Below are 12550 nucleotides of genomic sequence, written 5' to 3'. Positions count from 1 at the left end.
ATAATGATTTAGACCATTTTTTCTTTTGACTATAACTTATTTTGATTACTTCATTGGAAAACTTCCTGTTCCTATCCTTTGACCATTTATCAACTGGGGAATGACTTGTATTATTACAGATTTGACAAAGTTCTTTATATATTTTAGATATGAGACCTTTATCTGATAAACTGTCTATAAAATTTTCCCCCAGTTTTCTGCTTTCCTTTTGATCTTGGCTACATTTGTTTTATTTGTACAAAATCTTTTTAATTTAATATAAACAAAATTATTCATTTTATACCTCACAATGCTCTGCATCTCTCATTTATTCATATATTGTTCACTTACCCATGAAATCTGATAAGCAATGTGTTTCATGCTCTTCAAATTTTCTTGTAATACCTCTATATCTAGGTCATGTATCCATTTTGATCATATCTTGGTAAATGGTATAAGATATTGGTCTATGTCCTATTTATGCCTTGCTGCTTTCTAGTTTTCCCAACAGTTTTTAACCAAATAATGAATTCTTACCCCAAAATCTTAAGTCTTTACATTTGTCAAATACAAGGTTACTATATTTACTTGCTGCTGAAAATTGTATATCTCCTGTCTTCCACTGATCTTTCTATCTCTTAGCCAGTAATAGAAAGCTTTAATAATTACTGCTTTATAATATGTTTTAAGATCTGGAACTGCTAAACCTCTTTCCTTTACGTTTTAAAAATTATTTCCTTTAATATTTTTAACTTTTTGTTCTTCTAAATGAAATACCTTGGACAAATGAAAATCTGGCTCTGCTTCAAAACCTCCTGAGATAAAAAACTTATCACATCCTTAGAGTCCTTTCCATTTTAAACAGCTCCAATTGTCAGGATATTTTTCTTTATGTTGAATCAAAATCTGCCTCTCATTGGTCCTAGCATGCATTCTGACACTAAGAAGAACAAGTCTAATCTGTCTTCCACATTTGACACATCCACATCCACAGTCTCTCTGGCCACCTCCTTCACAGCTTCCTCACCAGCCACTTTGCCATCCACATCAGAGGCCATGCTCTGGAGGAACTTCTGCTCTGGAGCCCTGATCTCCTGGTTGGTGATTCCATCTCCCAGAATACTCTTTCAAGAAAGCCTCAGCCAGACTTCATTTTCTCCCCTTTGGTCACCTCTTCCACAACTTCCTCATTAACCACCTCATTGCCCTTTCCTCCCTGTTTCCTTTCCCCACCTTCTCCTCCATCTAGTTCAACCCATACATAAACAAGAATACTCTCTACAACACAGCATAATGGTGACCAGTGTCAAGTTTTTGCTAGAAAAGCTCCAATGAAAGGTAATTGAATGTTTTCCCAGATAGCCCAGGACTTTTCCCTTTTATTTATTTATTCTTTGTTGTTGTTATTCAGTTGTGTCTGACTCTTTGTGACCCATTTGGGGTTTTCTTGGCGAAGATACTGGAGTGGTTTGCCATTTCCTCTCCAGCTCATTTTACAGATGAGGAAACTGAGGCAAATAGGGTTAAGTTACTTGCCCAGTGTTACACAGCTAATAAGCATTTGAGGCCAGATTTGAACCCGGGAAGATGAGTCTTCCTGACTCCAAGCCCAACACTCTATCCACTTTGCACCTAGCTGCCCCAAATGACAGTAATATTGATATTTTGTTGTTTAGTTGATTAGTCATGCCCAACTCTTTGTGACCCCATTTGGGGTTTTCTTGGCAGAGATACTGGAGTGGTTCACCATTTCCTTCTCCAGCTTACAGATGAGGAAACTGAGGTAAACAGAATTAAGTGATTTGCCCAGGGTCACACAGCTAGCAAGTGTCTGGGGCCAGATTTGAACTCAGGAAGATGTTTTCCTGATTCCAGGCCTGGTGCTCTATCCGCTGTACCACCTAGCTCACCCTTTTCTCTTACATCAAGATTAAATCTTTGCAACTTCCACCCTTTGCTCCTAGTTGTGTGCTCCAGAGGCAGGAAGGACAAGTCTAATCTCTCTACAACTTGATAGTCCTTCAAATACTTCAAGACTTTCTCCCCTAAGTCTTCTTCAGTGTAAATATCCCTAGTTCCTTCAAATGCTCTTTGTGAATATTCATGAGACCCTTCACTATCCTGGTCACACTCCTTTGGCTACTCTTTTGTTTGTCAACAACACATCCCATATTGTATGCATACAGAGCATATGACAATTCTTTTGGAGCCTAAGATCTCATTAGCTTTTTAAACTGTAACTTCTCATTTCTGTCTCGTAAAGAGTTTGTAGCCCACTGAATCTCATGTGTATCTTTCACATGATCTGCCTTTGAAATTACCCCACCCCCCTCCACCCCAAATTCTGTACTTGTGTGGTTGAGTTTTGGAACCCAAGTTTAGGACATTACATTTTTGCCTATTATATTTTACTTTGTTAGCATCAGTTTACCCACTCCAGCCTGTCAAGATCTTTTTGAATTCTTTCATCTGATAATTCATTACCTCTTTTAGCTTTCTGTCATCTACAAATTTGATAGCTAATTGTACCTTCATCCAATTCATTGTAAAAAATGTTAACTAGAACATTTCAGGATCAGAGCGTTGGGGCTCTCCTTTGGAGACTCCACTCTCCAGGTTACACCAGTCCATTAGTCATTGCTCTTTGAACCCTGTTATTAAACCAGATCAAAACCTACCTAATCCACCTGTCTTGTTAGTAATGACAGATAGGTTTTTGTCCATTGCATTGTATTCTTCTTTTTTTACTAGTCTAATAAATCTGTCTAAAAAAGTCAGTTCATCATGGCATCTTACAAGTTGCAAGGGACTTTAGAAGTCAGCTTGTCTAATTTCCTGACCAGTGCAAGAATGTTATATATTTGTTGTTATGTCATTTTTTGGTCTTGTCCAACTCACTGTGACCCCATTTGGGATTTTCTTGGCAGAGATACTGGACTAATTTGCCATTTCCTTCTCTAGCTCATTTTACAGATGAGGAACTGAGGCAAACAGGATTAAGTGACTTACCCAGGTCACACGGTACCATGTTTCACTACATAATCGTCGCAGATTTTATGCCAATTTTTTGGCAAAAAAGTAGGATGCAGCTATCATGAGAAGCTTTAAAAAATTGTGCCGCTATTTCTTGTCTTTTAGTTTCTGCCAGTCTCACACTAACTTTTCACTCACTGAAAACCGTCTTTCCGCAGCTCTGTTTCCATGCTGTTCAGTGAACATGATCACTTTCAGCTTGAAGCCCACAGAATAGTTTTTATATTTACCCATAATCAGGAAGAAATGCTTCACACATTAATGTATCAAACGGTACAGTTTAGCTAGTGCGGGAAGAAACAAGTCTTACCATATCACGTGACTTATTCATGGCAGCTTCGCCTGCCTGCCTGCTCTCCTTGTGCCCACACCTCTTCATTGGGTTGAGTGACAATACCATTAGTACTACAGTGTTCTAAACAAACCCCACAAGCTGGCTTTTGGAAAAGTACTGACAGTGCGGGTGTGCTGAGAATTCTAGGCTGGTGGTTCATAAAGCAGAAATATAAATGCAAATCCACATGCTATTGGTGAATATGTTGCTGCTCTGTTTACTTTTTAGGCAGCATGATGAAGAGAATTACACCATGTGATGATTATGCAATGAAAGGTTATAAATCAATTTTTGGATTTAAAAAAACCCCCACAGAGGGTGATGATTATGTGGCGAAAAGAGCTGAGTCCAGATTTGAATTAATGAAGATGAGTCTTCCTGACTCTAGCCCAGCACTCTATCCACTATGTCACTTTGCTGCCCCCAAATTATATATAGCTTCTATAACAGTCATCTAGCCTCTAATTGAACACTTTCAGTAATAAAGCAGTGTAGACTTGTTCTTAAAGAACTCACGCTTATTATCTATAATCACCTTTTCTCTTTCAAGAGCTCATAAAACATCTCTTTAATAATCCTGTCCTAGAATTTTACCAGGAATCAACATCAAGCTTATAGTTCACCCCCTTTTTGAAATGTGGGATACTTGTTTTTTCAATCCCTTACCACTCTTCCATTTACCTGAATTCCTCAATGATCCATGATAGAATGTAGAAATCACACTGCAGCTAAGAAGTAGCAAGTGAAGAGGAAGTACCTGAAGTTTGATGAGTGGGAAGAAGAGAAAATAGGGTTTTAGTAGTATGGCAGGGGTGATCAAGGGAATTCCAGAATTGCTGGACTGTGGCATCATCACCACATGGAACATGTGCTCTGGTCCCTTGCCAAAGGATGTGTGTGTCACTGAGAGGACAAGGCAACCCAGATTGAACCCCATGACCGGGGTTGAAGATGATTAGTGATTAAGTCAAAAAGCAGCCACCCACTCTGTGGTATCTAAGAAGAGTGAAGACAAGCAGTTCTGTTTCTTTGGGGCCCTTCTCTTTCTGGAACTCTTCTAGTGCTTTTTCTCTCCCCTGGACTTCTGCAATGATGAGGATTTTTCTCCTTTCCTGACTCACAAAGGCATCAGTGATTATACATTGTTGTTGTTTGTCCTTCATTCTCGAAGAGGACCAATGACATCAGGAGGATAATGTCTTGACTTGCAAGTGAATTGAATTTAAGTGAGGCAGAGCTGTGCAAAATCATCAGCCTCACTCTCTTCTCCAGAGTCATCTGGATCCAGCGGCCAGACATAGGTCAAGAAGACTGGAGATGGTCCCGAATGCAATGGGAGACCTTTTAAGCTAAGATCCCAAATCTCAGTTTATCTGAGGCAATGCCCATTCAGTAATTAAAGGCTAGATAAGAATCTAGGCAAAAGATGGCCTAATTTGCCTTCATAAAAGAATAAATCTGGGAGGGGAAGACTCTCAGAGTTTCTGATGGCAATGGGAACACATGATTGCCTAGGCAGACCTGATATAGGAGTTCCAATTCCTGGTTGCCTCTCTGTTTCTTTCCATGGGCATAGGTCAGCAACCATGCATCCTGAGAAAAGGACATTTCTATCCTTCCCTCATGAATTTGAAAGTTCCTTAGTCTGATGCTGGCTGTCCAGGAGAGGAGAAGATGACTGTTTCCTGGATAATCTTGTATAGCACTTGAAGGAGTCAAGAAAACCATGTCCTGGCTAGCAGGAGATCTAAACCCTGTGAGTTGCTTGATTAATGCAGGCTTGAGGTGAAAATGAGTTATCAGTTCCATTGTCCCACAAAGTTGTCTTTACTTTCTATAAGGGGTATAATGGGTATAATGGGCCATTTGAGATGATTTATGTTTCCTGCGTCCATCAATGTCCGTGACTCTTTTGTATCTTAAACAATTTATGTAATAGAGGAAATGACCAGCTGTGTCCTCTACCTTATTTTCCCGTGTTATACTGAGCCTCTTTTCTAATAAGGACCCTGTTACCCACATAATGGGAAACTCTAGACATGAGGTATACCCCAGCTTGTTTACTTTCCAAGAGAGGGGGCAGAGAAAGAGAGGGTGGGATCCAGAAGGAATCTGGATCTATGTAAGCCCACAACAGAGACCCTTGTGATAGTGGGTAGGGGGCTCGTAGGTCTTGAAGCACAGTAGAAATTTGCTAATTATGAATCAAATGAGCAAGCTGGCATCACATTACAGAGAAAGGTGTAAAACTTGCTATAAATAAAGCCTCATACTGGAGTCCCATTTGTGGTGAATAGATGAAGCAGACAAGCAGTTTGTGACTTTTCACCACGAGACTTAGCCATAACAGCTATCAGCAAGAATGGCAGAGGCCCAAGCTCATAATTCCAAAAATTAGGTGCTAGTGTTTTTTCTTCCATTTTCATTAAGGTGCCTCAGGAACAGAAATGGGAAGAGGTGGTAAAATGACTCCACTGTTATAAAGTACTAGCTCAGGCTATTGTGATAAACAGCAACACTTCGGGCAGGGTGGGGGTGGGGATGTGGGTGGGGAGGGAAATTTTAAAAGGTATGACAGTGTGTATTATTCTCTCCCACCTTCCTGGGTTTCTGGAGATTAGAGGAAGCAGCTCATAACTGCCAATAAAGTTGCTGCAGTATTCAATTGGATGTGAAACTCCTCAGAAGAGCCTTAGAGGTAGAAAACCACACCGAAAGATGATGACTTTGTAGCTTTAATGTGTGGGTCCTTGGTCCATAGGGAAAAATCCGAGGGGATATTGGGGACTTCCATTAATTGTTTGGATCCCAGAATTCTTCTGGGAAGCGTCAGTTATCTCTACAGGAGTGTGTGTGTGTGTGTGTGTGTGTGTGTGTGTGTGTGTGAGGGTGTGGTATTACCACTTGCTGGGAAAGACTTTCTATTTTCCACATTTGTCACTTTGACATAGGGGTGTGGGGATTTTGAATCCCTTCTTCTCTACAAAGGTCCTGAACTACCTGTAGCACAAGAGCTTGGTTATCAGTGCTAGAAACAGTGCAGAAGGCACTCAGCTGCTTGAAGGTTTAATGTTACATCCTCTAAAATCCTGACTTCATCCAATAAATGCACTCTATATTATGAGTGTTTTCCTTTGGGTCTCACACACATAGGTGGGAGAGAGATAAGAATCTCAGTGGGATGGGAACTGCAAAATACGCTACTGCTTTTTCACTTTAAATCTTAGATTGTGTAAAAGAGGAGTACAAACAGGCATTTCGAGGTTGGCAGTGCATAGGCAGTGCATATGCAGAAATCCAGGTAAACAGTCTAATTTTGTACATGCCTGAAAGAGGTCTGTGTCAAGTAGCCTGACCTCAGGGCGCCACCTGGTGGCATATTGGGTCCCCAGAGGGTGCCTGCTACCTGTGGTTTTGAGAACAGCGATTTTTGCATTTTTGTTTTATTTTTAACCTTTCTTTATAGCCTCAGTGCTTAGCACAATGTCTGGCACACAGTAGACTTTTTAATAAATGCTTGCTGACTTGACTTGACTCTAAACTAATAGTCCGGGATGACTAGACTATAGAGTGAGCAGAGGGAAGTAACATAAAAGACTTGAGAAGATAGGAAGGGGCCAGGTGCTGAGGTGTTTTAAATGCCAAACAGAGTAATTTATATTTAATAATCTTAGAAGCAATAAGAAGCCACTGAAGTTTACTGAGTAGAGGGTTGGTCTGATTTAGGAAAATAACTTTCAAAGTTTTGTGAAGAATGGATGGAATGGGGAGAGACTAGAGGTAAGGAAAAAATTAGTTGGCTGTTGGAATAGTTCAGGCAAGAAGTGATGAGGGCCTGAACTAGAGCAGTGGCTATATGAGTGGAGAGAAGAGGATGTATATGAGAGATGTAGAGATAGGAATGACAAGACTTGGCATCTGGTTGGATATGTGTGACAAGGAGGAATGAGGGATTGAGGACGGCACCGTTAGTGATTGAAAGGATGGTGGTACCCTCAACAGTAATGGGGAAGTTCAAAACAAGGGTGGGTTTTAGGGGAACAAATGAGTTCCTGTTGTGATATGTTGAGTTTGAGATGCCCAAGAGACATCGATTTGGAAACATATAATAGGAAGTTGGTAACGGTGACTAAAGCTCAAGAGAAAGACTATCATTTGCATGGAGAAAATAATTAGTCTGTAAGGGTCATCAAGAGAGAAAACAGAGAGAAAAGTAGGCTCAATTCCACCACAGTTAGTGAGCATGACAGGGATGAAGATCTAGCAAAGGAAAATGAGAATGATATAGGTAGGAAGAGAACCAAGAGAAGAGAATCATGAAAACTCAGAGAGTAGCCCAGAGGAGAGTGCCAGATGCTACAAGGATGTCAAGAAGGACAAGGACTGAGAAAAGGCCATTCAATTCGGAATTTAAGAGATTATTGGTAACTTTGGGAAAAGCAGGTTCAGTTGAAGGAAGAAGTTGGAAACCAGATTGCAGAGTTCAGAAAATAGTAAGAGGAAAGGAAAAAAAGGCATTGAGTATAGAGAGCCTTTTCAGGATGTTTAGTTGAGAAGAGGAGGAGAGATACAAGATAATCACTAGTGGGAATGGTAGAACAAAAATAGTAAATGGAGAGTCGAAATGAAACATAAGTGAGAAAATGGTACATATAGCTGTCTTCAATGACTGAAGTGCCAGGCTCAGATGAATTACATCTCAGAGTACAAGAAAGGGAGGGGCAAATGTAATGTCTGAGCTATTGTCAGTGACTTCTGAGGAACTGTGGAAAAAGAGAGGTGCTACAGGATTGAAGAGAGGCGAAAATCCCAATTTTCAAAAGAAAAAAGGAAGAGGGTAGAACTTTCAGATTATATGCTAGTTAGCTTAATTTGGTTTCCTAGCAAAATTCTAGAATGTATTATTGAAGGGATGCTTTGTGGGCATATATAAAAGGAAGTGATGGTCACTAAAAGCTTGTATGGATTCATTGGGAATAGACCATGCCAAGAAGAGCTTTATTTAGTTTTAGGTAAGGTTATAAGACTAGTAGCTCTAGGAAGTGCCATGGATTTCAGCAAGGCATTAGTTTCTTTTGCTAACATCAGGGAAAAGATGAAGAGATGTGGACTCAATAATTCAATTTGTAAACAATTGAACAAAAAGATTATAAAAGTCATAATTAATTAATCCATGCCAAACTTAAAAGTGTGTCTCTAATACAGCATTTCAAGGTTTTGAACTGGGTCTTGTTCTGTTTAAGATTTTAATCAATGACTTAGATGAAGGAGAAGATAGAATACAGATAACCTTTATAAATGACATAAATTTGGATATAGGATAGCTAATATGTTGTGTAGGCCCCAAAATTATTTCAACTTGGAAATATTCCATTTAAAATAATTACAGAAGTATAAAATACTTGGTAGTCTACCTGCCAAGACACTATAGTTAGAGTCAGAAGCAATATGAACACAACTATGAAACATTCTTTGTACAAATAAGGACAAATCTAAATAATTGGAGACATATTAATTGCTTGTGACTGAACCTATATAATAAAAAATGAAAATACTACCTAAATTAATTTACTTTTTGGTGCCATGCCAATCAAGCTACCAAAGGATTACTTTATAAACCTAGAAGAAAAAAAAGAATAACAAAATTCATCTGGAGGAACAAAATGTCAAGAATATTGGAAGAATCAATGAAAAAAAGTTAGAAGAGGCCTACCAGTACAAGATCTCAAATTATATTACAAAATAATCATCAAATATACTATGTAAGTATATATAAAAATACAAACGTGCTACATAAAGTACAAACATACTACAGTAATCATCAAAACAATTTGGTACTGGGTAAGAAATAAAGAGGCATCTGGGTGGTGCAGTGGACAGAATGCCAGACATGGAGTCAGGAAAACTCATCTCCCTGAGTTCAAATCAGACTTTAGACACTAGCTGTGTGACCCTGGGCAAGCCACTTAACCTTCTTTGCCTCACTTGCCTCATCTGTAAAATGACCTAGAGAAGGAAATGTCAAACCACTCCGGTATCTTTGCCATGAAAGCCCCAAATGGGGTCACAAAGAGTCAGACATGATGAAAAACGACTGAACAAGAAATAAGGAGTTTCATTAGACCTAAGTTCAAATTCGATCTCACTTGCTGTGGGACCCCAGGCAAGTCACTTAACCTCTGTTTGCCCTATGCACTGGAGAAGGACATGACAGGAGGACATGGACTTGGAGAAGGACATTGCAGTATCTTTGCCAAGAAAACCCCGTAGGCCAGTAACAGTATTGATGTGCTATGCTCCCGGGGATCATAAAGAGTTGGACACGACTGAATGGCTAAGTAACAACCAGAAGTTCAATATGACTTAATATGACAGAGCAGCCCAAAAAATATCTGCGGTGATCTCAGGCTGCATTGATAGATGCATAATATCTAGAAAGGTAATAATCCCATGCTACTCTATCCTTGTCAGACCACATGTGGATTATTGGGCTTAGTTCTGGGCATCATATGTTAGGAAGGCCATTTTACAGATGAATAAAAGAAGCCAAGAGAAGTTAGGTGACTTGACCAAGGTCACACAGCTAGTGAGGGGCCACCATTGGGATTCAACTCCAGGTCTTTCAACTCTAAAATCTAGGATTCCTTCCACGCTACATTTCTTTCTCTAGTTGACTTCTGAGGTCCTTTCAGTTCTGTGATACTCTGTGGTTCAGCAGATGCAAATACATAATTTCTCCCTCTCCATTTTAAACATATATGGTCCTCTTAAGCAGTTATAAGCTTTTTGTGTATAATTGAACCCTTTAAAGTTCAGTCCCCAGACAAATTCTTCCTATACTTTGTAAAATGTATCCCATTCCTAGCTAAGAGCTTATTTGTTGTCATTGCTCCAGCTTTTTAACACATCGCTCTGTTCATACCACTACTCTGCTCAAAACAAAACAAAATAAAACATTTAAGGGTTCCTCATTGTCTACCAAAATAAATATAAACACCTTATCCTTGCATTCAAAGATCATTATAATTCAGCTCCAATTTCTCTTGCCAACCTTTTGCCGCCTTCTTCTCTTTATAATCTGTGCTATTTAACATTTCTTCATCTCTAGTCTTTCTACCTTTGCTCATACAATCCTCCATGTCTAGAATGGATTCTCATTGTTCCAACCCTACTCATTTCTGTTTTTTGAAATCATTCAAAGTTCAATTCAGGTACAACCCCCTCCATGAAGCCTTCTCTAATGCCCTAGCTGAAAGGAATTGCTCCCTCCTCAAATTTCTCAGAGCATTACATGTGGATCTCTCCTTTTCGTGATCACACTCTTCTGCGTATTAGAGTTGTTTACATATCTTGTGTCTATATTAGATTGTATGCTCCATGAAGGCACATGGCTTCTTTCATCTTTGCATGCCCAGTATTTAGTATAGTGACTTACACAAACAGGTACTAAATGTTTATTGGATCCTTCCTCTTTCCTTCAATACCTCGAAGGTCTCCTAGCTTATTCCACTAAGAATGGATTAGTCAGGCTGTGTCTCATCCCAGAGTTAAATGAAACATCTTGTTCTCTAATTTGTAGAACCTTATCCTGGAGCGGAGAACGGAGAAGTGTCTCCCCTTTGAAGTCTAGGGTCAAGGGAAGAAGGGCTCTAGCCTCATTTTCCAGAAACTCTTACTTTTTGTCAGATCTATGTCTAAGTATTCTTAAATCCGTAATAGGACTACCTTGCTAAACATCCCCCATCTGCCACTCCAAGGCCCCAGCCCCAACTCTGACTTAAGTCAGTAAGACCTGGCCTACCAGGGACCTAGTCTGTGGCCAAGTCCACAACAGACCCTCCAAATGTTAGGTTACACTTTGTTCCCCCTATCAAGAAGCCCTACCTGTGGCACCATGTTCTTGAATGACTCCATAATCTTTGAGCTCTTGGCCTCCTGGTAATAGGAGAAACAGCCAGTGATAATGACCACGCCTGCCAGCACCAAGCCCAGAAACAGCTGGAGAGTAGGAGAAAGCAGGTCAGGCCAGCCTTGTCAATCTTCCTGTCCTTAGGAAGGCAACTAACACTGACTAGCAATGGGCCTGACATGAAATCCCAGTTTCCCCAGGGCATCATGTTGAGGAAATAACAGACAAGGGACCTGAAGACCAGAAGTAAAGGGGGAATGGGAACAGGGGAATGAGAGAAGTCAGACTTAGCTAAAGTAATAGTATATCCTGGGAAAAAGCCTAGGGTTGGGCAGGGACTTGGAGGGGGGAGGGAGGAAGCAGAGGACAGAGAAGGGCAAACTCTTTCTAGGCTTTTGGGGGTAAAAGGGTGTTTCCTCAGGATCCTAAAGTGTGGGTGGGAACAGGCTGGGAAGTACTGGGGTGATCAAGTGAGTTGGTGAATAAAGGGCAATAACTTCTCATTGAACTGAGTCATAGGGTTCTTTGGGTAGCAAAGGGGAATGGAGGTACAAGTTAGGGAAACTGAGGCCATGGGGGATGGGCTCATTCAGAGGGTGCCTAGGGGTTCAGGGGCTTGAACCAGGTAGCTGGACTAGAAAGACCTAGGGGCTAGGCTATGGAAGCTGAGTGGGAGGATCCAGTAGGTATCAGGTATTCAAGCTTACATTGTCTTTCTCAGCTTTCTTAAATAAGACGCATTGAATGCTGAAGGCCACAAAACAGAGTAAGGAACCAATCCACAGCAGGATGGAGAAGCCCCCAAAAAGTTGACGACAGAACTTGATCCACTCAGGAGTGGTGGGGGGTGGGGTGAGTGTGTTGGGCCCATCCCGGAGCAGGATCTCCTTTGCCTGTTTGTTGCTGAGACCCTGGGTGGAGGGGGTGATGGTGGGGTAGATAAGGAGCCCATGAAAAAAGCCAAGAAACTGCTGGCGAGAAGGAAAGCATCACAGGGTAGTAAAAAGAATAATGGATTCAGGCAAAAGACCTAGTTCTTAGCTCTGCCTATGTTTACTTGTCACTTAAAATTCCCAATCTTTTAAAAACGTGGATAATAATATCTGTTTTGCTTACCTTGTGGGATTGTTGAAGCTCTGAAAGAACTGATGTAAAAGTGCTTTGTGAATTGTGAAACACTATAAAAATATAGGGTATTGTTACCATGATTACAACTCTATCTAACAAGGGCTCCCAATCCTCCAAAAATCCAGACACAAGGGCAGGGGGAAGGGAGGACAGAGATTCAAGCACAC

At 40.5% G+C, this 12550-nt stretch overlaps 1 protein-coding gene across 1 annotated transcript in view; it reads right to left on the bottom strand.

The window, feature by feature from the left end:
* LOC110203115 (sodium/potassium-transporting ATPase subunit alpha-2-like) overlaps positions 1-12550 on the bottom strand; it is a 68117-nt gene that overhangs the window by 53825 nt on the left and 1742 nt on the right. Inside the window, exons 4-5 of the mRNA XM_020979580.2 lie at positions 11963-12166; positions 11231-11344 (exon numbers count right to left, since the gene is read on the bottom strand). Coding sequence (XP_020835239.1) covers positions 11231-11344; positions 11963-12166 — 318 coding nt within the window. The remainder of the gene's footprint in view (positions 1-11230; positions 11345-11962; positions 12167-12550) is intronic.

Source organism: Phascolarctos cinereus, unplaced genomic scaffold, assembly GCF_003287225.1.
Source record: "Phascolarctos cinereus isolate Bilbo 61053 unplaced genomic scaffold, phaCin_HiC Scaffold_5;HRSCAF=322, whole genome shotgun sequence".
Classification (NCBI taxonomy): Eukaryota; Metazoa; Chordata; class Mammalia; order Diprotodontia; family Phascolarctidae; genus Phascolarctos; species Phascolarctos cinereus.
The sequence above is the reverse complement of the archived record's forward strand: the minus strand, read 5'-3'. Positions and strand labels throughout refer to the sequence as shown.